Below are 23,607 nucleotides of genomic sequence, written 5' to 3' on the forward strand. Positions count from 1 at the left end.
TTCGGTCCTGCCCAGATGCAGATACAGCCATTTGTTTCTATTCACACCTAGCACAAGCCTTAGGAAAATAATGGAAACGCTTTTATTAGTAACAAAAACATTGCAAAGGTTTTGAACGTATTGCTGTGAAAAGCAGTGCAATAAGTAATTTTGGAATAGGCGACAAAAGCTTGGACTGAGTTTTTATTTGAACTGGCTGGCCAAAACGCTTTTTAAATACGTTAAATAAAAGTATAAAAGCGGGAAAGGCATACGGCATACGGCATACGGCATAAGGCAAAAAGTTGTGGCAAAAGCAAAAAGTTGTTGACGAGGCCAACAACACGCGGTGTTCCCAAGCGGTCCCTCATCTAAGTACTAACCGCGCCCGACGCTGCTTAATTTCGGTGATCGGACGAGAACCGATGTGTTCAGCGTGGTATGGTCGTTGGCGAAAGTCGCAGGGCTTAGCGTTGGCCTTATACTCTGATTTTCGGTCCTGCCCAGATGCAGATACAGTCATTTGTTTCTATTCACACCTAGCACAAGCCTTAGGAAAATAATGGAAACGCTTTTATTAGTAACAAAAACATTGCAAAGGTTTTGAACGTATTGCTGTGAAAAGCAGTGCAATAAGTAATTTTGGAATAGGCGACAAAAGCTTGGACTGAGTTTTTATTTGAACTGGCTGGCCAAAACGCTTTTTAAATACGTTAAATAAAAGTATAAAAGCGGGAAAGGCATACGGCATACGGCATACGGCATAAGGCAAAAAGTTGTGGCAAAAGCAAAAAGTTGTTGACGAGGCCAACAACACGCGGTGTTCCCAAGCGGTCCCCCATCTAAGTACTAACCGCGCCCGACGCTGCTTAATTTCGGTGATCGGACGAGAACCGATGTGTTCAGCGTGGTATGGTCGTTGGCGAAAGTCTCAGGGCTTAGCGTTGGCCTTATACTCTGATTTTCGGTCCTGCCCAGATGCAGATACAGCCATTTGTTTCTATTCACACCTAGCACAAGCCTTAGGAAAATAATGGAAACGCTTTTATTAGTAACAAAAACATTGCAAAGGTTTTGAACGTATTGCTGTGAAAAGCAGTGCAATAAGTAATTTTGGAATAGGCGACAAAAGCTTGGACTGAGTTTTTATTTGAACTGGCTGGCCAAAACGCTTTTTAAATACGTTAAATAAAAGTATAAAAGCGGGAAAGGCATACGGCATACGGCATACGCCATAAGGCAAAAAGTTGTGGCAAAAGCAAAAAGTTGTTGACGAGGCCAACAACACGCGGTGTTCCCAAGCGGTCCCCCATCTAAGTACTAACCGCGCCCGACGCTGCTTAATTTCGGTGATCGGACGAGAACCGATGTGTTCAGCGTGGTATGGTCGTTGGCGAAAGTCGCAGGGCTTAGCGTTGGCCTTATACTCTGATTTTCGGTCCTGCCCAGATGCAGATACAGTCATTTGTTTCTATTCACACCTAGCACAAGCCTTAGGAAAATAATGGAAACGCTTTTATTAGTAACAAAAACATTGCAAAGGTTTTGAACGTATTGCTGTGAAAAGCAGTGCAATAAGTAATTTTGGAATAGGCGACAAAAGCTTGGACTGAGTTTTTATTTGAACTGGCTGGCCAAAACGCTTTTTAAATACGTTAAATAAAAGTATAAAAGCGGGAAAGGCATACGGCATACGGCATACGCCATAAGGCAAAAAGTTGTGGCAAAAGCAAAAAGTTGTTGACGAGGCCAACAACACGCGGTGTTCCCAAGCGGTCCCCCATCTAAGTACTAACCGCGCCCGACGCTGCTTAATTTCGGTGATCGGACGAGAACCGATGTGTTCAGCGTGGTATGGTCGTTGGCGAAAGTCGCAGGGCTTAGCGTTGGCCTTATACTCTGATTTTCGGTCCTGCCCAGATGCAGATACAGTCATTTGTTTCTATTCACACCTAGCACAAGCCTTAGGAAAATAATGGAAACGCTTTTATTAGTAACAAAAACATTGCAAAGGTTTTGAACGTATTGCTGTGAAAAGCAGTGCAATAAGTAATTTTGGAATAGGCGACAAAAGCTTGGACTGAGTTTTTATTTGAACTGGCTGGCCAAAACGCTTTTTAAATACGTTAAATAAAAGTATAAAAGCGGGAAAGGCATACGGCATACGGCATACGGCATAAGGCAAAAAGTTGTGGCAAAAGCAAAAAGTTGTTGACGAGGCCAACAACACGCGGTGTTCCCAAGCGGTCCCCCATCTAAGTACTAACCGCGCCCGACGCTGCTTAATTTCGGTGATCGGACGAGAACCGATGTGTTCAGCGTGGTATGGTCGTTGGCGAAAGTCGCAGGGCTTAGCGTTGGCCTTATACTCTGATTTTCGGTCCTGCCCAGATGCAGATACAGTCATTTGTTTCTATTCACACCTAGCACAAGCCTTAGGAAAATAATGGAAACGCTTTTATTAGTAACAAAAACATTGCAAAGGTTTTGAACGTATTGCTGTGAAAAGCAGTGCAATAAGTAATTTTGGAATAGGCGACAAAAGCTTGGACTGAGTTTTTATTTGAACTGGCTGGCCAAAACGCTTTTTTAATTTTTTAAATTTAATTTTGAATGAAATCTTACAATTGCAATGTATCAGTTTTCACATGAGTAGTTTGGCTTTACAATAGCATCAATTAAGCCAATTTAAAGTTGGCCCTCGTAAAAATTCCAATGTCAGTGCAAACTTCATAAATCAGTAAAGTAGTTTCGCCCCCTTCGAAATTCTTGGAAAAAGGCGTCGAACTATTCACAGGTCCCCACTCTTCCAGCAGCTAAATATTTCACTGGCTTACGTGTCTATTTCGGAAGGGGTAGCTCCAGATCCACAACCCTCCGCTATAGCCCCCTCCCACCACGAAGATGTCATGCAGGATGGGCGTGGTGGGGGCGGGTCAGTTGACGCTTTTGTTTTCATAAGTTGTTGCCATTGTTGTTGCCGCTGCTGCATTTGTTTTGGCATGTTTATTGCACTGTCAACGGCAATGCATGAAAAGTTTTAGTTAGCCAAGTTAAGTTGTTGCTGGTGACAAACCCTCTGCGTGCAGGACCCGTATTTGCTCCCCGGGAGTTATCCGGCTCTCCTCTGACCGTAACTGTTAATGTGTTTGAAGTCAAATTGTCGGCAGTCACGTGACCAGCAGTAGCAACTGTGACCTGCGACGGCAGAACAACTTTATCCATGATTAATCAGTTGCATTCAAATGTGTATGATATCCTGGGCAGGGCTGGTACTCTGGTGACAACTGCAGTTCTCTGACTTTCGACTCCTCCATTTGGCCAAGCTCGAGTGCTCATATCCGGCGAGCAGATGGGAAAACTGCTTATGATTAATTTAATGCATTCAAAATTTAACTACAACTTTATTTCGCGTTATGGCGCCGGGCAACAAATCGCCGTGCGTTAATTAATTTTAATAACCATTTTTATTCCCACCTAACAGCTGGCCAAGTCACGCGTGTGTGCTGCCTTAACTGTGCCATCGTAAATGTTTAATGGCAAAACACTTAGTTGGCCAAAGTGGAGTGCTTTGGTAGCGCAACAAACGTACACCCACGTATTTAAGTGAAAAAAAGAATTATACTTGTGAATGGCTGCATAAATAAAAATGTTTCTATCAAATGGCTTCCACCTAATTTCTAGGAAATTAATTTTGTTGTGTCCCCATTTAGTTTTAAAGGTAATAGTTATGAATGGAACACTTTCTCATTTTGAATAGGTATAAATATAAACTCAATTATGAATAACATCAGTTTCTTTAAAACGAGCAAGCATGTCACTCAGTTCACTTTCAGAAAAGATATATTCACGGAAGTCATTTTCTGCTTCACAGATATGTCTACGCATAATCGTAACATACGACAATTCTTTGGCTTCATTTTTTGCACCACCCATAAGGGTAAGGAGCGAGTGGGTTTTGCTTTCTTAAAGGGGGTTTTCCTTTGTGGCCCCGTTCCGAGAATTGCTTTCCCTTTGAATTCATTTCTTTTGTGGCGGTAGGGCAGCAGTGTATTGTAAATATTCATTACATGTGTGCAGCAAATTTTAATTTTTTCGCAAAACTGCAAAACCCAAAGAGGGTGGCTTACACACTTACCATACCGCATCATACAATATACTCGGGCTCCCAACGCATTTTCCCTTTGAGGGCCGAGGGTTGACACTGAGTGCACGACATTCATTGTGCTTAATGAACACTCGCATCCATTACGCTTGCATTATGTATGTAATGTCATAAATAATCAACAAAAAACGTGCGCAACGAAAACCATAAAAAATTTGCCAATATTGCTTAAAATACCGGCAGCAGATGCCAGGAATTCGCTATGCCAATGCCATGTGGTTTTCTATTTTTGCCAAATTATATTCTGTGTTGCGGTCTAAAAATATGATCTAGAAAAAAGTCCATCGTGACTTTCAGCTACTACAAAATTAAAATAGCCTACGTATTAAGTAGTATAAGTTTTTATTTTTTTTTTATCAAATAAATTGGTTTAAAGTTTTTCAAACGGCAAAGTCATGTTTTTGTGTTGGGAAATTACAATTGACTACAAAAGATTCGAAGTAGTCATCTTTTGTAGTTTAATGTCAAATTAACCCCCATAGTAAGTTTGATTAATCACATTTGTTTATTTTGAAAATATTTACGTATTTAGTTGGAGTTTAGTACTTCAACATGATCACTAAATGGTGAATAAAAAAGCACCCCTTCAGTGTGTTTTGTTTGTTTGAACAAATGTGAGCTACAGATGCCGCTGAAATATAAAAAAGTATATGTATCTCATATATCAGCGCATTCTTCCGTTTTTTTTTAAAGGGGTAACGCTCTCATCAGAGAGATTTCAATCGAGTGGTTCACCAACAACCCTTTTCACGCTGTTAACCAACTATCTGTGACCCTCGCTTTTGTCACCCTCCGAGGACTCAGATGGTCTGGCTCTTGCTCTGGCATACCTGCCGCGCTCGTAACCCGCCATTAATACTCATTAGTAGCCGAGGTTCGGCGTGTGCCTTTATCAGCCATTTAGCCACTTTGTGTAATCCCAGGGAGCACAACAACCGCAACAAAATGCGTGTTTATTTGGGTGTGGGTTCGGTCTTGGGTTGTTTTTATTTTTCTACTTTTTGTCTATACTCTTAATAATATTAAAAAATACACCCAGGGGGACAACGATTCGGTTTGTTTGTTTGGTTAGTTTCACTGATGTTTGGTGGTGGTGGTGGCTTGATGTATCTGACCGTTTGCTGGAGCAGACGCATAAATTTCCTTTGTCTAAACCCCCAAGACAATTAGAGGCACGGCAGGGAAATGCCAGAGGCGGGAGGTTTGGTTTGGTTTGGTTTGAGTCGGTATTTTAGTGGTTCGTTGGGTAAGAAGTGCAAAAATCGTTTTATATCCATTGAGAAAGACAATATAACAAAACACATACAATGCCAGTGACATGCGACGTTCCACAAGTGATAAATGATGTCGCCCGTTACTTGCATTGGCTTTTTGAGTAGCAGGCGTCTCTTCACTTTGAGGCACGTTTATTTGCGCTGTAAAATGGCTTAGCATTTGCCTTCATTCTTTTTCCACATCACCGTCTGACTTCCGTTTCCTTAGTTTTATTTTTTTTCGCCCCTTTTTTGTGTGTGGGCCGGGCAAAATGAATTGCATGGCTTGTTTACTGTCATGTTAGCCAAACGAGTTGACAAGCGCAATGGCATTTGATTAGGCCCGGGGAAAGGCTTGCCATCTAATACTGGTGGGAGCTACGCAGCAGATTGAAGTAGCTATAGGCCCCACGCATAATCTGCAAAGGGAATGGTTTAAAATCAATGAATCTAGGCACACCATATCCTTACGTCTATGAAGGTCCTTAGATTCAGTTCGACCAGCAGGGCGCGCATGTTCATCGGCCGCTGGGCATGCATCATCACAAAGAGCAACGTCCGCTGCAAAGGGACATCGAAGTTATACCATCCACAGGAAAAGTAGGCAAAAGACAATTTATCGTTCTGAAAATGATTCGAAGGTAAATCGAGTTGTCTAAACGAAAAGGAAGTAAACAAAAATCGTCTGGAAAGGAGATAAATAAATAAAACGACGAAAGATAGGCATAGATTTTGTAAATTCATACGGTTTCATGCGATATGTGTAACTACCTCTTTTTTGTGCAATGCAATTAAGTCAAAAAAACAAACAAAAAAATACTCTTACATATAAGTAACCGATAATATTAAAGAAGTATTATCTATCTGTTACAAACAATACATGAATGATTTCACAAAAATGATGCTTAAAACTAAATATTTAAAAATATACTCACATATTCAACAATTAAAGTGGCATGCCAATGATACATCCACAGTATGGCAGCCATCACAAAAATATATATACCGATGAAGAAGTAATCCATCTTGCTGGAAATCTGAGAAACCATTTTTCCTAAATTTTCTTTAAAACTTAAGTTTGGGAGGTTTCAAACTTACGCCGAGTGCCAAGGCATAAAAGAGAAAGCACATGGAAATCGAAAAGATAATAAAATCTACCATGACGGGCACGCGGATCAGATGCTGTATCTCGTAGACCAAATTCCGAATCCTTATCTGTTCCTCTACAAAAACCCTAAGGAGTTGCTTTCTCCAATGCGATAGCTCAGTTGGCGCTAGACGATCTATTACCAATCTCGGATTCAGTCGTGTTATCTACTTAGAAGTAAATAAGAAATATAAATAATTGTAACTATCCTGATGGGTCAAGGATACTTACATCCATCTCCTCCACCCGCTTGTTGAGTATCTGCAGCCTGAGGTTTACGTACTTCATGAGGCAAGTGATAAAGGTATGCCACATGGGGATGGCCGTCATTCCGAGAGACAGAGCGTACCAGGCTCCAATATAGCCCACTACGAAGTTGTCACACAGCTCTTTCAAGGGAAACAGTTGGAACATCAGGATGGGCTGTTCATCCCCTCGTTGCACCGCCGAACTGTTAAATACCGATTTCGGTAAAAACACAGTCCTATAGATGCAGTCCAAATATGCCATCGATCCAGCAATGAACGAGGGTCCACACAACGTCAAGGTAATGTTCCGCGTATACACCTGGGTGGCGGCCAGGAGCTCCATCTCCCGATCGTCAGCTTCGGAAATAAGGTTCTGGATATCCGCGTGGGCCACTCGTAAAAGTCCAATTACTCCTGTGTAGGTATAAGTTTAGATTTAGAAGAGTCGGCAAATTTTTAAAGGGAAAATTCAGATTGAAAGAAAGTCAAATGTCTTAAAATATGTTTTTTACCTAAGACTAGGCATCTATTGTTTATATAATCCTAAAATATATAGATCGGGACCACTAAAATCGGGGCAATCGATTATATCGTTCCTTTTTGTTTTAGTTTTTAAACTTACTATCCCTTTGCACAATGGCATTCAGAGTGGCAATGGACATCGCAAAGTACTGGACAGCGGTGGCCCAGCTTGTGGCACCATCGTTGAGGTTTTCGTAACCCCGGAAAACCCGGGCTAGCATTAGAGCGCAGCACATCCAGAGCGAAACCGTGAAAAATATGCAACGGACGAGGCTAAACCAAGGCCTCTTCTGGTCCGTGGATGCCACATACCCGTACAATCGAAAGCCACAAAGGTGGTTTCTAAAGATCGGATCGTCGAACGTCTCCGGCGCGAGCAGTAGATCCTTAACTCTGAACATTATGACTGTTTGACTAGCAGCACTTTCGATGGTCTTTTATAGGGCCATAGGGCCATAGAGCTAGGTGTCTTGGTGCTAATTGGAATAATTATCAAGGGTTCCGGACGAGTGCCAATAATTGTCAAATAATTGTTACTGTTTACTGATTTACCGACAGGTGCTGCAGTTCTGCATAGACGATTTGGCAGTGTGCAAAGTGTTTGTCCTCAGGCAGATGGCCTTCAAATATTGTTGGCAATGTTGGCAAGTTTAAATTTGATTTGCATGTTACGCTCTCCGGCACCCAAAACTTTGTCCACATCCAGGAGCTGTAATGTCAAACGTAATGTTTAGGCAGCGTTGCATGCGGGTGAAATTTTACTATAGTGAAATTCAACTTTTTCCTAACTTTTTCTGCTCACTTTCCGAGAGTGTCCTTCCCTGGCAGCCAGGCCAGAAGGTAATCAGGTAATGGAAAGCGAATAAATGGGGTTCTGAGAGCCATTCCTCCAGGCTTTAATAAAATTAATTTTTGATCTCTGTTCGTCGGATCGAATTCCAGAAAGGAGCAAAATCCGGCAACCAGGTGAACCAAACGAGGTCCGGAGTCAATCAAGTGGTCAGATTGCGTTGCCAACTATAGACTATCGACCCACGCAACCGCACATGGGGGCCAAAGGTCCTCCCAGCAAAGGGCATTCAAGGAAATCAAATGCGAGGACCAGAGGCGAGAGTCGGAAATCGGAGAATCTCGATTCGTTTTTGCATGTGACAATCATATGCAGGAGCTGAGTAATTCGCCAATATATACATGGGGGCATGGGCATGGGCATCATCGGATATTGTATCTGTGGAGCGGAGCGTGTGCGGCACGAGTGTGTCGTCTATTTCACAATTTGCATTTAATATCCGTGTGTGAATAATTTACAAATGCAATAAACGTAAATGCGTTGGAGGGAACGCACTCAGACATGACTGGGTGCGAACCGATCCCAGTCCAGCACCGAATCCAGCATGGATGTGCTTCACAAGCTCCAAGCTCCAAGCTTTGGGAAAATGTCAGGCAATGGCGATGGAGCTGGAGGGGTTTTTGGGTGGAAAACTCACAGCACGCATATTTGTATGTTGCATGTTTGCAACTGTCTCTCTGATGTTTGTGTTTGCAAATGTGTAAATGCATTCGCAGCTCTCCGTATTTGTCTGTCTGCTGGCGTGAAATTTGCTGTAAGCAATAAGCCTGTGAGGATATTGAAAGTCACTCGTTTCTGGTATTTACTTATGCGTTTGTTTCATGCTCGGTTACCAAAGTGCAAGAGGAAGAGGAAGGATTCGGAGGAGTATCTGTCTGTATTGGCTTGGCTTGGCATTACTTGGCTTGGCTTGGCGCTTTTCACGCCACATTTGCCGGGGCAGAGTAATCGGATATTAGCTCGCCTTGCTTATTGTTATGGCATATTTATTGGCAGTCGGAATTGCACACGATGCTGCGTTCAGTTTTGTGGTTAACTTGCAGCTTTAACTGCCCCATAACTAAGGGGATTCCCATCGAAAGTTCGTGTGGTCTGACTCCATCTCCACTGACATCTTTGTGGGTTTTGTGGCTTCCGTTTCGAAATGGTATTTCCATATTTACTACGATTGCTGTTCATTTACAAGGCTAAAAGGTCAGCTCAGAAGCGGTGGCAAATTGTCATGATATCTTGTAATATTGCAGTTTTGTTTATTGATCACGCTTTGAGTCTCCTTTTATTGGTTTGTATTGTACCCATATTTAAAAAAGGCTTTCGCCTCCGAAGGTTTATAGATTATAATCCATCATCAAAACTATATTAGTTTGCCATTAAGTTCGCAGCAAATCTTTCAAACTTTCGTTTGTAAAGAACTTCAAACTATGCAACTTTGCCGCTTGTTGTTGGCCATGAAATATAGCCATATTTAACCTTAAATAAAGTCTTTCAAAACTCCATAGACTTAAAGAACGGGCGGAGTTTACTTGGGCGTTGGGCGCCAACCAGCCACTAAATTGTTTACACGCAATTTCATCAAAACAATAAATCATGCAGTTGAATCGGCACAACAAAGGCGGCGACAACGACGACGTCCGCTTTCCCGCTTTTCCGCTTTCCTTCCAGACGACGTGACGTCAAGTTGACATTTGGTGAAAATCAAATCAAAAGTATTTTTCCGCACAGCGGAAGTGGCGCAAGTAGCAAGTCAAACTTGGCAAACACACATTTATAACTCGGAGGTTAAAGTGGGACCGATACCCACAAACACAGAAATCCTTAACATGCTCCATTGTACACACAAAGGTCCTATATGGAGCATAAGTATATATTTGCGCTGACTGCCTGACGCCAGGTCATCAATCGTGCGGCTGAAAGAAGAGGGAGCAGCCCAGGCAGCTTCAGTTGCGCCATTTTATTTAATTTATAAGTATAACATTTAATATTAATTATACGCCACGTAAGCTCATTGCGCACGCCGCTGAAAAGCCAGGCCCTTAAATATGTACGAATGGGTGTGCGATGTGCGATGTGTGTGTGTTCTGTGTGTGTGTGTGTGTGTGTGGCTGAGGGGCCACAGCTTTTTATTTCGCTCATTAACTATGCATGTTTGTTGGCACTGCAATGGCCACAATGGTCAACATCGGTGGGCGACCGAAGGGGGCAAGGCCCATGTAGCTCAAACAGGAACAGCAGAAAATTCCCAATTTAACCCTTTTCTACTTTTTCCTTGGCAATGCGCAAGAAAAAGAAAAACAAACGTGAGATTGCAGTATATTTGGGCGACAAGTTGAAAGCGGTACACCCTTTGTTGGAGTTTCTTTTGTTATTTGAAATATTTGACGAGATTTTTTTTTTTGGAAATATATATATAATGCACAAAACTGTGAAAGAAAAGAAATTTCTAACATTTCTTAACCTTATTTAACCTTTAAGTTATCTAGCACAATACATGTTACTCTAAAAGTGTATCTATATTCAATTAAGTTTTTGTAAAGTTAAAATTTTTTCTTTTTAAAAACTGAAAAATGGAAAAACTTTGATATTATGCTGTCTATATACTTATACATCCACATTAATTTATTACTTCGATCTTTAGCTGCACCTGTGTATTTTAATGAAGCCTTGAGACCCACTATCAGATATAGGGCATTACCACAAATGAGAGAGCGTGCGCGAAGCGTCCAAGTAAAAGTCCATAATGTTTAAATTGTGGTTCTCTACAAAAGCGAAAAATCAGCACAGAGAGTTTTTATTTGCATTAAGAAATTATAATTATGGCAGCTGCTGCCCCTCCTCCACCCACTGGTCCCCTCGTCAGCGTGTTTCCACCGCTTTTGGGGTTACTTTTGCCCTTTGCCGTAGTTTGTTGGCTTGTGTCTGACGGGTCTGCTGGTGCCTGGTTGCCTGTTTCCCTGTATGCCTGTTTCCCTGGCTCTTCGGGTTCTTCTGGTTCTCCGAACACCCTGGCTGCGTGGGGTGCACACTTTTTTAATTGAAAAGTGCAAAATAATGTTAAAGAAAAGTAAAAAGTAGTCGTGGCACAAAGTATACGCCAAGTATCCCGACCCCGTTCTTGCCCCTGCCCCATCCCCGTCCCCAGCCATTTGGAATCCCGAGAGGCACGCCATCGTTTGTTTGTACTTGTGTTGGTAGCGAGCATTGTGAGCGGATGAATGCAGTTTGTGCTGCCTCAGTTTTTATCCTTTTTATTTCATTTTGCCCCCGGGCTCGGAATGCGGGGGCTGGTTTGCGTGTCCCGCTTCGAGGAGCGTTTCGAGGCATAAATTGCGGCCAGAAGCGAGCGTGAGGATAGCTTGTTTTTCCCGGTAGCTAAAAAATACTTGGGGGTTTATTTTGCGAAAGGTGGGCCGTACATCGGCTAAGGGTGGATTAATCGTAAGGATACAGTGGTCAGCAGCGAAATCTTACAAGTTTCAATCAGAAAGTCAGTTTGCTGGTTTTAATGAAAAGCTAAAAAAAATTTTTAAATTTTTACCCAATTGTAACGATACAACAGGTCCAAAAGTAAAATTTTTATTGTTCAAATGTAAATTTTAATTAACTTATTTAATTTTTTGAAATAAATATTAATATATTAATATTGCATTACGTAGATAAATGAATAATTGCTTCTTTTATATACCATTTCTAAAAGCCTTGAGGGTATATATTATATAATGATCCTTTTATTATGCTGACTAAAGTCACAGCTAAAAGCTCAAAAACTCGTAGTTTAGTTTACAGAGTAACAGACGGACTAAATTTCGAAAGCATAAAAACCATTTAAATAAATTAGTTCACCCAAATCACTGGCCATTGAAGTGCAAGTGCAGCCATTGATGGGCAATCTTGAGATATTTCCTGTGGGTAATCAGCTTATATAATAAGTTGCCTTTCCACACTCTGCCAGTTATCTAATTTGCAGCGTCGGGGAATCAACACTTTGTAAAGCTGCCATAACAAGCGTTAAGTGGATGAAAGCCAGCTTCCATTTATCGGTAATTGCGTCGCTCGCTCCGATTGTCGGGGCGTTCCATCGAAATGCATACAATTTGCGCTACTTATGCTAAAATCGCAGCTGCATTCCAGCAGCCCAGCAGCCATGGAGTCATGGAGCTATCATCGAGCACCTGGCTGGTTTCGAACTCAGTGCCCAAAGAAGAGTTTGCCATCTTCAATCGGCGGCAAAGGCCCAATGAAGCATGTAATTCGCCCAGCACTAGCGCGCTACAAGTAATTCCAAATTGATGGCGCGAAAATTACGACAAGCGCTTTGAGCCAAAGTTAAGAAGCCAGCCAGCGCGAAGAACCGTTAGATGGCTATGGCTAAAGCTAAATAGCTTTAGCCAGCTCCAGCTCCAGATACAGATACAGTCAACTGTGAAATGCAACTTGCTGGCGAAATTGTAGCATGCTGCATTTTATTTCAGGCCCGGCGGAGTTAATTGTGTGCGCCATCGACGTCGGGCGAGATTGGCGTAATGGGCGCCAAGGTGTGTGAGTGTGTGTGTGTTTGTGTGTGGCGCTTGCTAGACGGTTTAGTTCGCAAATTGGCCTACAAACTTGTCACCATTTATCTCACTCAATGTCAGCGGCATTTTGAGAAAGCGGCCACGAAGAACCCAGATCCGCATATAAGCAAACATATTTGCAAAACTTTGCCAGTCTGCGCTGCCATAAAATGCGTGTCGAGAACACAGAATGACACTTAAGCGGTACGAGTCCTGAGCCCCTGCAAATATTGAATGTATGCCGGGGCAAACACTCGCCGGCACACTCAATCAGGTATCATTTAGGAGGCAACCATCAATCTTGGCATCATCCTCCCTCTCCCATTCCGAATCTGACTTTATCTCGAGTGACATGCAGACGTACGCATAGATACTCGCAGGCGGCGCAGGCAAATGTATTCGGCAATGTTTGCCATTGTTTGGCCAACAATAACAATCGATGTCACCAGCAGGAGCATCACAAGCAGCCCCAAAAGAGCCCAAAAAACTAAACCAAAAGCGGGAACACTTGAGAAAAATCGCCCTTTAGTAATGCATACTTTTGGGCGCCAGTGAAAATCGCTATAGCAACAGCATCATCTCACCGCTCATAATGAAAATGATGATGACGAAATGGAATGGCGGCTGGCTGTCTGAAGAAAAATGAAAGTGTTGTATACACAGTTTTGGAATAAGGTGTGATGTTCGACATGGCCATCACACTGTCAGTTGCACTCACCTTTTTTCACCCGGTTTTCGTTGAGTGAAGTAAACTCGGTTCCCACTATAAAGTTTAAACTCCAGAAAAAATTTATAATTGAATGGAAACAATGGAAACAAAAAATACTGTAAAATAAAAAGATAGTCGTGACTAAATTATTAATTATAGTTGCCAATGATAAAACAAAATCTTAAGTTATTTTGAAAATATTGCATTTTAGAATGATGTACTTAGCACTTTAAAAGAACTTAAGTCCTCTGACATAAAGTGTTCTACTTATGATTAATTAATTTAAGAACAGCTTGTTTTTATGAACTTAAATAGATGCTGTGGTATTTTAAAGTTTTTATCCGTAAATGTAAATGTTCACATATCCAGTTGATTGGATGAATTTAATATTATATTTACTTCCCATTTACGAAACCCCTCTTAAAAAGTTTTTAAGCCCAGAGCATTGACACTGACTCTGGACATTTTGCATGGGTCACGCCCATGGAAACGTGCAGGACCTCCAGAAATTTGTGTGCGCTAAGCTCCCACAAGCATTCGAATTAACCCTTTGAGGTCGGTGGGCATTGACATTGCACAGCTAGGGGCTGGCACACCATCAACGCCATCCTCTCGGTTCGGCACGCGCTTTTGTGCGAAAATATGCAATTGAAATGTTAAATAAATAAAGGCGTAAATACTTGAAGGGTAAGCCAACAGAGCAACAAGAAGTGTGCACATTCAAGCGCTGTTGGATCCGGCAGATACACAAAAGTGCAAATACATAAGGGGAGTACACAGCCCGTTATGCATTCCATAACTTTGCAGTCGTCGGCAGACGTTGACGTTGAAACGAATGAATGAAAATATGCAGGCAACGTGATTCCGCCACAGCTAACGGGCCACCCACTCCCGATTGCCACTCCCACTTTCACCGCCCAGCAACCGAACAACCCACCGCCCACAACCCCATTTTGAATCCTCGACCTCGACGGCGACGCCATATTGTTTGCGCGCCATTGGGAAACGTTACCGTTAGCCATCGCCATCTCCATTGCCATCGCCATCAGCATCCGTTACCTTCTTCACAGTTACCTGTTACACCTTAAGAATCGTAGCTCCATTTTTGGATAAACTTTTTGTAAACACGCCATTACAAAAATTATCCGCCGGATATGATTTAAGTGTTCAAACAAACATAACATCACCTTAAAACAAATCAATTTTTCTTTTAAACATAAATAAGTAAACAGAACTTTGTCTAGTTTAGAAAACTTCAATCGAAATCAAATTATGCAAATGAAATATAAGGTAAATCTATGATTCTTCATAATTTTATAATTAAAATTATAAAATTTCTATAAAATTCCGTTTGTATTATTTCACTTGTTTTATCCATTTAGCTCTGGAAAATAAGTAAATAAGGATTTACCCAAAGAAACAAACAACTTGACTATGATAAGCATGAAATTTAAAAAGGGGTGTTAATTAAAAATAAAGTAAATAATTGTTCATAACTTCATGCTACTTCTTTTCCCTGTGAAAATAAAAGTGTACACAACTTCATGGATAGTTTCTTTATGTGTATCTGTTACCTGCTCGGGAAAACCGGCAACAGCAAAAGCAACAGCACAGCAAAAGCGATGGTAACGGCAACATTCGTTTGCTGGTATTTTCTGTCGAGTTCAGCGTAAATTCATTCATTCCACTTGAATTTACAATTATGCGAAACTGTTGTTGAATGGGTTTTGACTTGGCTGATGCCGAGCTGGGATTGGATTGGACCGGAGTGGTTGGTTTGGGTCTTGGGTTTTGGGGGATTCTGCATTTCCCTTAGTCTATCTCGGTTTATGCATATTTCCTGCTCTTGCCATTGACAGCGGCATCAGCAACTTGGCTGTTTAGCTTTTAATAAACTGCGGTTGGGCGGGCGACGTCGTCGTCGGCGTCGGAAGGTGAAGTCGATGCAAAATCTGAATGTAAAGCGGAGCTCTAAATGTTGTCAACAGCAGCGGCAAGGTAGCTAGTGAAATGCGTGTTGCCGTGGCAACGTCTAACCCAGGGATCGTGCTCGCTCAAAACCCTCTGGAATGTAATTAAGCTCATGGCTTTGGGTGTGAAACTGACGGTTTCATGGTGGGAGCTCTACACTCTCAAAAAAAATGTATTTATTATTTTTATTTTACAACTTTATCCTGCATTAAACATTGTAGACAAAAGAGAAGTTCACATAGTTTTATTTTTTTTAACATCAACTAATCAAACAACTAATATTCTTTTCATATTTTAACCCAATAGCATATAGTTAAACCAACTAAATCATAAAATAAAAAGTAGTTGAAAGAAAATATTAGTTATTATTATTATTAATCTTAGATTATTAATTATTATTATTATTATTAGAAAATGTTAGAACTTCTGTCTCAGTGCACTAATCTAAAAACCTTTTAAACCCAGTAAGAAGTCAATTATAAATATTTTATGTGATGAAAAGAATCTGCGCTTTATTTCCAGATATCTTCTTATCCAGATAAGTTTTCGATAGGTTTCGAGAGCTCTTATCCCTTTCGCAAAGTAACTTTTTAGCAACAACTTTTTCCGTCCCAGGCCCAAACTATTGCCGGATGCAAACTTTTGCCATCCTGCACTTTCGGCTGGTAACCAGTGCAATTCAATGTCATATCCTTGAAAAAAAGGGGTGCATAGAAGGCAAAGCGAAGGAAACCCGGTGGCCATAAAAAATCGGCAGGCTAAAGTTCTGTTATTGAAAGTTCATCGATGAATGTGAAAGGACAACATCCAGCTCCTTGCCCCCTGCGGCAGATGTCCTGGCTTGTTGGCTCCTGCTTGGCTTGCGGCGGCTTACAGCCCATTTCCTACTGCCTTTTCAACATGTTCAGCTCCTTTTTGTGCCCAAGGTCTACTAATTTCCTTGGCCATTCCTGACAGTCCAGACATCGTCAGCGCCGTATCCTGTAGCCTGCTGCTTAGCCAACATTTGTATGTGGCCGATGCGTCGGCCGGTTGTTTGCATTTTATTTGTATTTCATTTTCAATTGACTGGCAGGCGAAGAGCCCGGAATTTCCTACCTGAGGCCACCTGGAAGCCCGGCCGGCCGGTCGGCCCTTTGTGCAGTTCAGCCATTCATCAGAGTTATTTACTTTTTAACGAGTTGATTTCATTCAATTTGTTTGCCCAGGTTTCAGTGGCTATTACCGGAGCTGTCCAGTTTTCATCGTGAATCGTGCCCCGTGCTACGGACTTAACTTTAAACTGCAACTGAGCTCCGTTAAAGTCACCCACCAAGCTCCAACCCAGCATCCAGCATAGCTCCCAATCTTGAGATTTTCCGATACCATTGAACTCCTCGAGTTGCGCAATTTTCGGGCTCTTGTTTTTCTTTTGTCCCTTTTCGTTTGGTGCGAGTGCTCCGTCAACTTTTCGATGCCTTCGGCGCTATTCGGTTTCAATAAATATTTTCACAATGAAGAAATTAAAAATTCCTCGGAATACAATATGTACCCAATAGCCTGCCCCCAAAATCGCAGAGAATCGGGCCACAGCGCTTCCAGCCGGCAGCGTCTATTTATATATGAAAACTTAGTTTGTCTTCGATAACAACAACATGGAGTTGGGCCATCGCAAAGAGTGTCCCGACCCTGACAATTCGATTGAAATTGTTGCCGGTGGCTATGATTTTATGAGTGGCTCTGTTTGCCTTTTCGCCAAAGCGGTTGGAAATAATTAAATTGCTGGCATTTCACAGACGCTTGCGAGAATATTTCCCAAATTAGCCACCGAAAAGGCTATCGGGCTCAAAATGAAAGAAAGATGTTTAAGCACTGTTGAAATAAAAAAGTTAGTTTAGAGCTCAGACTAATCTTTCTTAACTATCACTAATCATGTAGCACATCTTCAGGATCTAGCATTTGATTTGCAAATAAGTTAAACATTTAAATAGTCTTATCAGGATACATCAAGATCTTACCTTATACAAATTCAAATTAGAGGCAAACCACTAAAGGCTTTCAGTTTTTGTCCACATATATATTTTAAAGTTGCTCTTCTTTAAATAATTAGTTTCCGAATAATAATTTTCTAGAAATGTTAGACGCAATAACAAAAGCAGACTTGCAAATTGGATATATCCTCTTCAAGCCAAATTCAATAACCTTAAAATAGCGCTAAACCCTTTGATATAATTCTTCAACTGATGTTTTGGCACATTTCTTGAATTTATGGTTCTGCTCCATATCTGCTGCTTGCCTTTATTGTTCTTGAAAGTGTCATGCTCCAAACTTGTCTACCGATTGGTAGGATTATTGGCCGTCCTGGAAGCAAGCCAATATCTGGAATGCTGAGTCGCAGGCATTTTCCCCCTTGACGTTGCTGCACCTTTCCAACTTCTTGTCGATTTCAGCCTTTAGGTTGGTGCTGGCATAGTGGGCCTTGATCTTGTCGGTCAGGAGTTTGCCCGTGGAGTCCATGAAGCCGCTCTTGACCAATATACATTGGGTGGAGCACTTGACGTTGTCCTTCGCATCATCGGCTTTTACTTTCCCCGTTTGTAGGTCCGCCAGATCCTGTCCAGTGACTCCGTTCTCCTTCAAGCATTCATCAACCATTTCCCAAGTCAGCTGGGGATCCAAAGTGTGATTGTGCATGGGAAGAGGTTTATCCATTTTAGTGACTTACAAATTATAGCAAGTCCTAAGTCCTAACTCACCGACAGAATGCCTGTAAGGCAGCAGCTGAGCAGCAGAGTCAATGTCAGAGTAGCCCTCATTTTGCTTCGGTTTTTTGTTCACTAATCGCTCGCTAAAACTGCATCGGTTTTTATAGTTCGAACAGCACTTTGCGTGACACTTTGCGTTTTGTCAATTCTTTTTGTCCCGCATATTGATTATCACTAAAAGCAGAGACGCATCGGTCACGCTGACTGACTAATTCCAAAAGTTAGAGCCAAGGTCGGCAACCTGTGGGTCGGGCTAATTACTGATTTGCAGGTCGTAAGCTTAGGAAGTCGCTTGATGACGAAAAACTACTCTGAATATTAAGCAATGAATTCTCAGAAAGCTTTCAATGAAAGCGGGAAGAGCTTAGAAAAACATAAAAAATTTGTAGTAGCTGCTTTTTATAAGTAACAATATACAAATATAAGTTAAATATTTTTTTAAAGTTTATTATTTTAGCTAGGCCTCGAGCAATAAACATTTAGTATAAAAAAATATTTTTTGTCCATTTTTAATAATTAAATAATTTTTCAAATTAATTGATGAACAGATAGAAAATAAGATTAAAGGTCCTCTCAACACCTACTTTATTTTGTATATTTGTATTACTTTGATAGTTTTAGGGATAATAAAATTTAAAAAAAAATATTTTTAATTACTTGGCAGGGCAGTTGAATGTCAAGCTGAAACAAACGCGTTTATTTATTATATAATTACTATTGCTATCTTCTTAATTATGCATAATTTGTTGTTCATTTTCGGATGAATATTATCGGAATGCATTTGTTTAAAATGTGACATAGCTATTAACGGATGGGTATACTGAATAATTTGCACCTTAATCCATAAAACTTTGTGATATAATTGCGATGATTAATTTGCACGTTCAATCGAGAGCACATTTTAATTGGAAAGAAGTTCTCTACACCAATGACGATTACATAATTCGGATATTTTGTAATTGCATTTGTATGGAATTACGGTAATTGGCTTTTTTGCGCAAGTGCTGCGGCTAATATTTTTATAATTCCGCTTAGTATGAATATTATTATGAATGTATAATATAGTTCAAATTATTTTTATGTGGTGCGCACATTTTCATTTAGTTTAATGCGATTTCAAACGCTAATTGAAATCCTTTTAGAGTAATTGCAAAAAATTTAATGGCCCTAAACGGGCAGCCAGAAGAGCGGAGGGCAAGGAGCTGCCATCTCATAGTGGTAATTAGAAAAACAAACTAATTTAGTAAATTACTATTTAGTGGCCCCTTTCGCTTGGGCCAGCTGGCCACAGCTTCTACAGCCCACAAAGGTCATTTTCGGGCTTTGAAGTTGCTGGCTTTGAAATGCGCCAAAGGACATTCGAATAAATGGCATCCTTTGACTGTTTGTGTGTGTATTATCGGCCGCTGTGTGTGTGTGTGTTTGTGTGTGTGTGTGTGTATCTGTGTGTATCCGTGTGTCTACATTGCAATCCCTGTCGAAACATCAAAGCTATGCGAGTTTTCCAGTTGACTTCATCAGTAGATTGTGTGAAGTATGCCAAAAATGTGTTGGGAACGCTCGAACCGTTTTTCCTTTTTCCTCCGCCCGAGCGAGTAGTTGGCCAACCCGCCTTAAAGTTGCTCTTTAAGCCCGGACGGAATGTCGGGCAAGTTATCCGGCACTCTCCGCCGGGCACGTGCAGCCAAACCGGAAGGAACACGCGCCCAAGTCCGGACTTCGAAACGCTAACACGATTGCCCCGCGATGAAACTCAGTGCGCATGGTAAAACAATATTGGCCAAGCTTTTAAAACACATTTTACATCTACTTTAGTGTAATTGACGCGTGGCCTTTGTGATATCGCCAAGTGAGAGGAAATTTGAGATCGAAAGCCCATCACAAAGTGGTCGGTGCGCAGGCAGGCATGCCTTTCAATTAGTTTAACGCCCCCAGGGAATTAGCATTATTGCAAAAGAAACGAGCTTCTTCTTACATTACAAATATTAAAGGCATTTAAATTTGAGTATTTAAAAAATGAGTCAACACAATACTTTTATTTTTCAATTTTTCTTAAATATAAAATCTAAATTCATCCAGATTAGAACCTAATATTTGGTTTCTACAACATAAGGCCTTTGTACTGCTTTAAGTTTAAGGGGGTTATTAATACTCTCTCTCTTCTATTTGCAATATTGTTCAGAATTTTTTCAAATTGTTTAAGCAACAATATTATGTTTAGATTTTTTATTTTAATTAAGAACATAGACAACAGCCCACAATGAACATATCTTTAGTTCAGATTTGACTTTCTCTTCTTTGAAAATGAATTTCCCCTGGAGGGACGCTCCATTTCAGGAGCCTACGCAAAATTGCGCAATCCAAATTACATAAAACACCTGGAAGAGGACGAACTGCCCACCCACCTAACTGCTCCTTGGCTAAAGCCACAAATGCTGGCACAGGATAAATATAAAATGCAGCCAGGCATAAGGAGCCAGCACAGACCATTGACAGCCCGAGAGTGTGGCAAGCTAAGAGACAAAGAGGGCAGAGTTATGAAGTCGGGGGCTTCCCCCGATTTGTCCTGCTGTTTAAAATAGCAAACTAGACCAGTCCCGTAATATGTCCTCCGGCTTAGCGCTCATGTGTTGCCAATGCCGGCTATTGTCTGACTACGGCTTTACAACTCATAAACAGCAGACGGACCACGACCCACTCCTTGCTGGTAATAACAGTTTAAGCTCGGGGCTATGCCCGAAAATTGTCCACATCTCGTTGTTTAATTTTTTTTGTCGGCCCCCCCAAAGGCGGGTGTTTTGCTTTCTCCCTTCTTGATAACAAGAACAACATTTTTACATGTGCTAAAAAAACAGAAACGGCCAAAAGTCGGGCCAGATGAAGATGGAACCGGCCCCGGGCTCATCCCCAATGGGCTCTTCCAATTTTTGGCCTGGCTGCATGTGCGTTTATGACTTCATAATGGGCAGCCAGAGCGGGGTGGGATGTGGCTTCGGGGAGGCATCATCGCCATCTCCATCTCCACCACCATGGATACACAAGATGAATGCAGTGCATTGCGGGGGTGGTTACCCCACGATTCTGTTCCTGATGCTGCTGCTCCTGTTATGGATTTGCGTAGGCGTGGCGTTAACATGCGACTAAGTCCTTTTATATCCCGGAGCATTCGCTTAGGCTTACGGCTCAGCCTCAGCCTCAGTTTAAGCGTCAGCTTCAGCTTCAGCCAGGGCTACATATCTTGGGCCTTGGACTATCATCAATTGCCGTCCCCATGGTGTAGTTAGGGCCATGGCCCAAAAACCCCGGACCGGGCTTATATAGGCCAGCAGCCGAATTTAATGCCGACCTCTGGGAGCTATTGTGGCCAGCGCTCCAGCAACAGGAGCCACCATCTTGGTATGCAAGTTTTATGCTCATGTGTGCGCCGCCTTGTGTTTTATAAACAATTTTAAATTGCCGGCCCCCGCCCCCCTCCGAAAATGAGACTCTTTTGTAGGCAAATTGTTTTATATGTGCGTTAGCTGCTTGCTCTGCACTTTATTGGCCAGATTGAAGGGCAGTCAGGGGGCTGCCGCATAACTTTGCATAATCCCAGCGAAACTCAGAAACTATGTGGCTACATAATGCGCCACATTAACTTGCAGCCCCCAGGAACACTCACACTTTGTATATTGGGCATAAATCTCGGCAGGAGATGAATAAAACCCGAGATGATGCAGAAAAAATTAGAAATAAGCGCAAAATAATAAACCATCCAGCGCGCAAAAGTCTTACAAAATAATAATATAAATAGCAAAAAAGAACAGAAAAGATGAACAAAACATAAACAAAGAGGCAAACAAACAGTCGTCGTAGCCGTGGATACGGCAATGCGCCATGTGGCACACATGCTGCACCACTCAACCACTCAGCCAGGCAGTCAGTAGTCACCTATCCCTGTCCCAAATCCCTGCTCCACCTTTGGAGGCACTTGCCAGACCGCATGATTTCATCTTTCGCTTTCGTGCAGACAACTTACGCGAGGAATCCACGGACCAGGGAATGTGAGAATACTCTTCTGTAAAGGGAAAGTGAACTGGAATATTTGATATTGTTTAGTCCTCGGAGTCTTAGAAAATGAAATGTTAAATATAAATGAACAAAACTTAAAGTAGGCCCATATAATGTACTGATTGCAATTTAAAAGCTAATTAAAATATAGTAAATATTATCTGCAACTTTTGTTCAGCCAAAATTAAGCTTAGTAAGTGAAAGTGTAAATATTTATGAACAACCACATGAATATTTAAGTACCTTTAACAAGTTTTGAACAACTGTAATAACAAAGGAACAATAATGTATGGGTAAAAGGATATGGATTTTTATTTCCATTTTATTCCAATTTCGCTGTTCTTTGTAGATTTATTAAGTTGTTTTAAAAAAATGTTCTTTATTATTTTTGCTAGAGAGTATTCCTGTTTCGTTGTTAAGCCCATTGGGAATACGAAATTCATTTTTTCATTAAATTCGCCTAAGCAAAATGCTAGCCCTGCCATAGAAAAGAGTATGGGAGAGATGATTTATGGAGCAGACTTCATAAAGTTCATAAATGTCGCGGCAAGCAGGCGGGTTGTGTGTGCGTGAGCAAGTGCCAGTGTGTGCGTGTGCATGTGTGTGTGCGTGTGTGTGAGACAGACACTACAACAACAAAAGCAACATTAGTAACCACATTCATGCATTTGACACTTTCACCTAGCTAAAAAAAGGGGGAGGAAAGCAGAGGCGGGGTCTCATTTTTGCGCATTTAATTAACTAAAATGCTATAAATATGATTTTAAATTAATTTACTTGCGTGAGTTATTAAATTACAAAATGCACGGCGTGTTCGCATTGGAGTGGCTAATGGAAAGTGAAGAGGGTGAGGCCTGATGGACGATGTTTGGCTTTGGGTGGCCGGCCTAGATGATGGCTGGCAAAATGCCATCTTGTGTTCCAGATTTCTAGATTTTGGCAAATTTATTTGCGACATATATTCATATTCTCTAAGGTCCAATGCTTTGCGCAATAATTTATATCGAAACTAGTCCGTTGATCTCTTTATTTTCCTTGCCTGCTCACAAGGCGTTCTATTTGTTCTGTGCCGCATCGTGTTTTCCCAGATTCAATATCCATCTCTCAGTGTTATGGCAGAGCCCCAGTAAAAAGGTAGCAACCATCAGAAACTAATTTCTTGTTGCCCCTGGATCCTGGCACCTTGCACACTCTGCCTGTCCCCAGACGAAAGCGACTGCGGAAAGCTGCCAACCGCATTTGAGCCGCCGTCGGGCTTTTCGGAGGGTATTAAATTGTCTGGTCGCATATCGTGGCGTAGTCAAATTTCCGCCGTGCAGCAAACACTCCGGCAAACACACGAACACTCACGTGAAAAGCCAGGGGCACAGAGCCGGGGCAATTGCAATCTCCAATTTCAATCAAAAAACCGCCGGTTGG

At 41.6% G+C, this 23,607-nt stretch overlaps 2 protein-coding genes and 5 non-coding genes across 7 annotated transcripts; all 7 read right to left on the reverse strand.

Moving 5' to 3' along the window:
- Positions 1 to 313: 313 nt before the first annotated feature.
- Positions 314 to 432, reverse strand: LOC128255262 (5S ribosomal RNA). Its single transcript, XR_008267632.1, has one exon. It is a non-coding gene; the product is annotated as a 5S ribosomal RNA (ribosomal RNA).
- A 352-nt stretch (positions 433 to 784) lies between these two features.
- Positions 785 to 903, reverse strand: LOC128255257 (5S ribosomal RNA). The gene has a single exon (XR_008267628.1). It is a non-coding gene; the product is annotated as a 5S ribosomal RNA (ribosomal RNA).
- A 352-nt stretch (positions 904 to 1,255) lies between these two features.
- On the reverse strand, positions 1,256 to 1,374 carry LOC128255258 (5S ribosomal RNA). Its single transcript, XR_008267629.1, has one exon. It is a non-coding gene; the product is annotated as a 5S ribosomal RNA (ribosomal RNA).
- Positions 1,375 to 1,726: 352 nt separating this feature from the next.
- Positions 1,727 to 1,845, reverse strand: LOC128255260 (5S ribosomal RNA). The gene has a single exon (XR_008267630.1). It is a non-coding gene; the product is annotated as a 5S ribosomal RNA (ribosomal RNA).
- A 352-nt stretch (positions 1,846 to 2,197) lies between these two features.
- LOC128255261 (5S ribosomal RNA) lies at positions 2,198 to 2,316 on the reverse strand. The gene has a single exon (XR_008267631.1). It is a non-coding gene; the product is annotated as a 5S ribosomal RNA (ribosomal RNA).
- A 3,316-nt stretch (positions 2,317 to 5,632) lies between these two features.
- LOC128254805 (odorant receptor 56a) lies at positions 5,633 to 7,715 on the reverse strand. The gene is made up of 6 exons (XM_052984115.1): positions 7,415 to 7,715; positions 6,776 to 7,206; positions 6,496 to 6,711; positions 6,333 to 6,434; positions 5,869 to 6,021; positions 5,633 to 5,816 (listed from the first exon to the last, which is right to left on the reverse strand). The coding sequence occupies exons 1-6, from the start codon at positions 7,713 to 7,715 to the stop codon at positions 5,760 to 5,762; spliced, it is 1,260 nt and encodes a 419-aa protein (XP_052840075.1). The 3' UTR covers positions 5,633 to 5,759.
- A 9,726-nt stretch (positions 7,716 to 17,441) lies between these two features.
- Positions 17,442 to 18,263, reverse strand: LOC128254710 (general odorant-binding protein 56h). The gene is made up of 2 exons (XM_052983958.1): positions 18,130 to 18,263; positions 17,442 to 18,040 (listed from the first exon to the last, which is right to left on the reverse strand). The coding sequence occupies exons 1-2, from the start codon at positions 18,187 to 18,189 to the stop codon at positions 17,723 to 17,725; spliced, it is 378 nt and encodes a 125-aa protein (XP_052839918.1). The 5' UTR covers positions 18,190 to 18,263; the 3' UTR covers positions 17,442 to 17,722.
- Positions 18,264 to 23,607: the final 5,344 nt, after the last annotated feature.

Source organism: Drosophila gunungcola (assembly GCF_025200985.1).
Source record: "Drosophila gunungcola strain Sukarami chromosome 2R unlocalized genomic scaffold, Dgunungcola_SK_2 000006F, whole genome shotgun sequence".
NCBI lineage: Eukaryota > Metazoa > Arthropoda > Insecta > Diptera > Drosophilidae > Drosophila > Drosophila gunungcola.

Excerpts from the sequence above, each read along its gene's own strand:
- LOC128254805 (XM_052984115.1), bottom strand. The coding sequence starts at position 7,715 with ATGTTCAGAGTTAAGGATCTACTGCTCGCGCCGGAGACGTTCGACGAT. Across the intron at positions 6,435-6,495 it reads TTTATGCCTTGGCACTCGGC|ATTTCCAGCAAGATGGATTA; the intron begins GTAAGTTTGAAA and ends ATGGTTTCTCAG. Across the intron at positions 5,817-5,868 it reads ATCTAAGGACCTTCATAGAC|ATTATGCGTGGGGCCTATAG; the intron begins GTAAGGATATGG and ends TTCCCTTTGCAG.
- LOC128254710 (XM_052983958.1), bottom strand. The coding sequence starts at position 18,189 with ATGAGGGCTACTCTGACATTGACTCTGCTGCTCAGCTGCTGCCTTACA. Across the intron at positions 18,041-18,129 it reads GCCTTACAGGCATTCTGTCG|CTGACTTGGGAAATGGTTGA; the intron begins GTGAGTTAGGAC and ends TTGGATCCCCAG.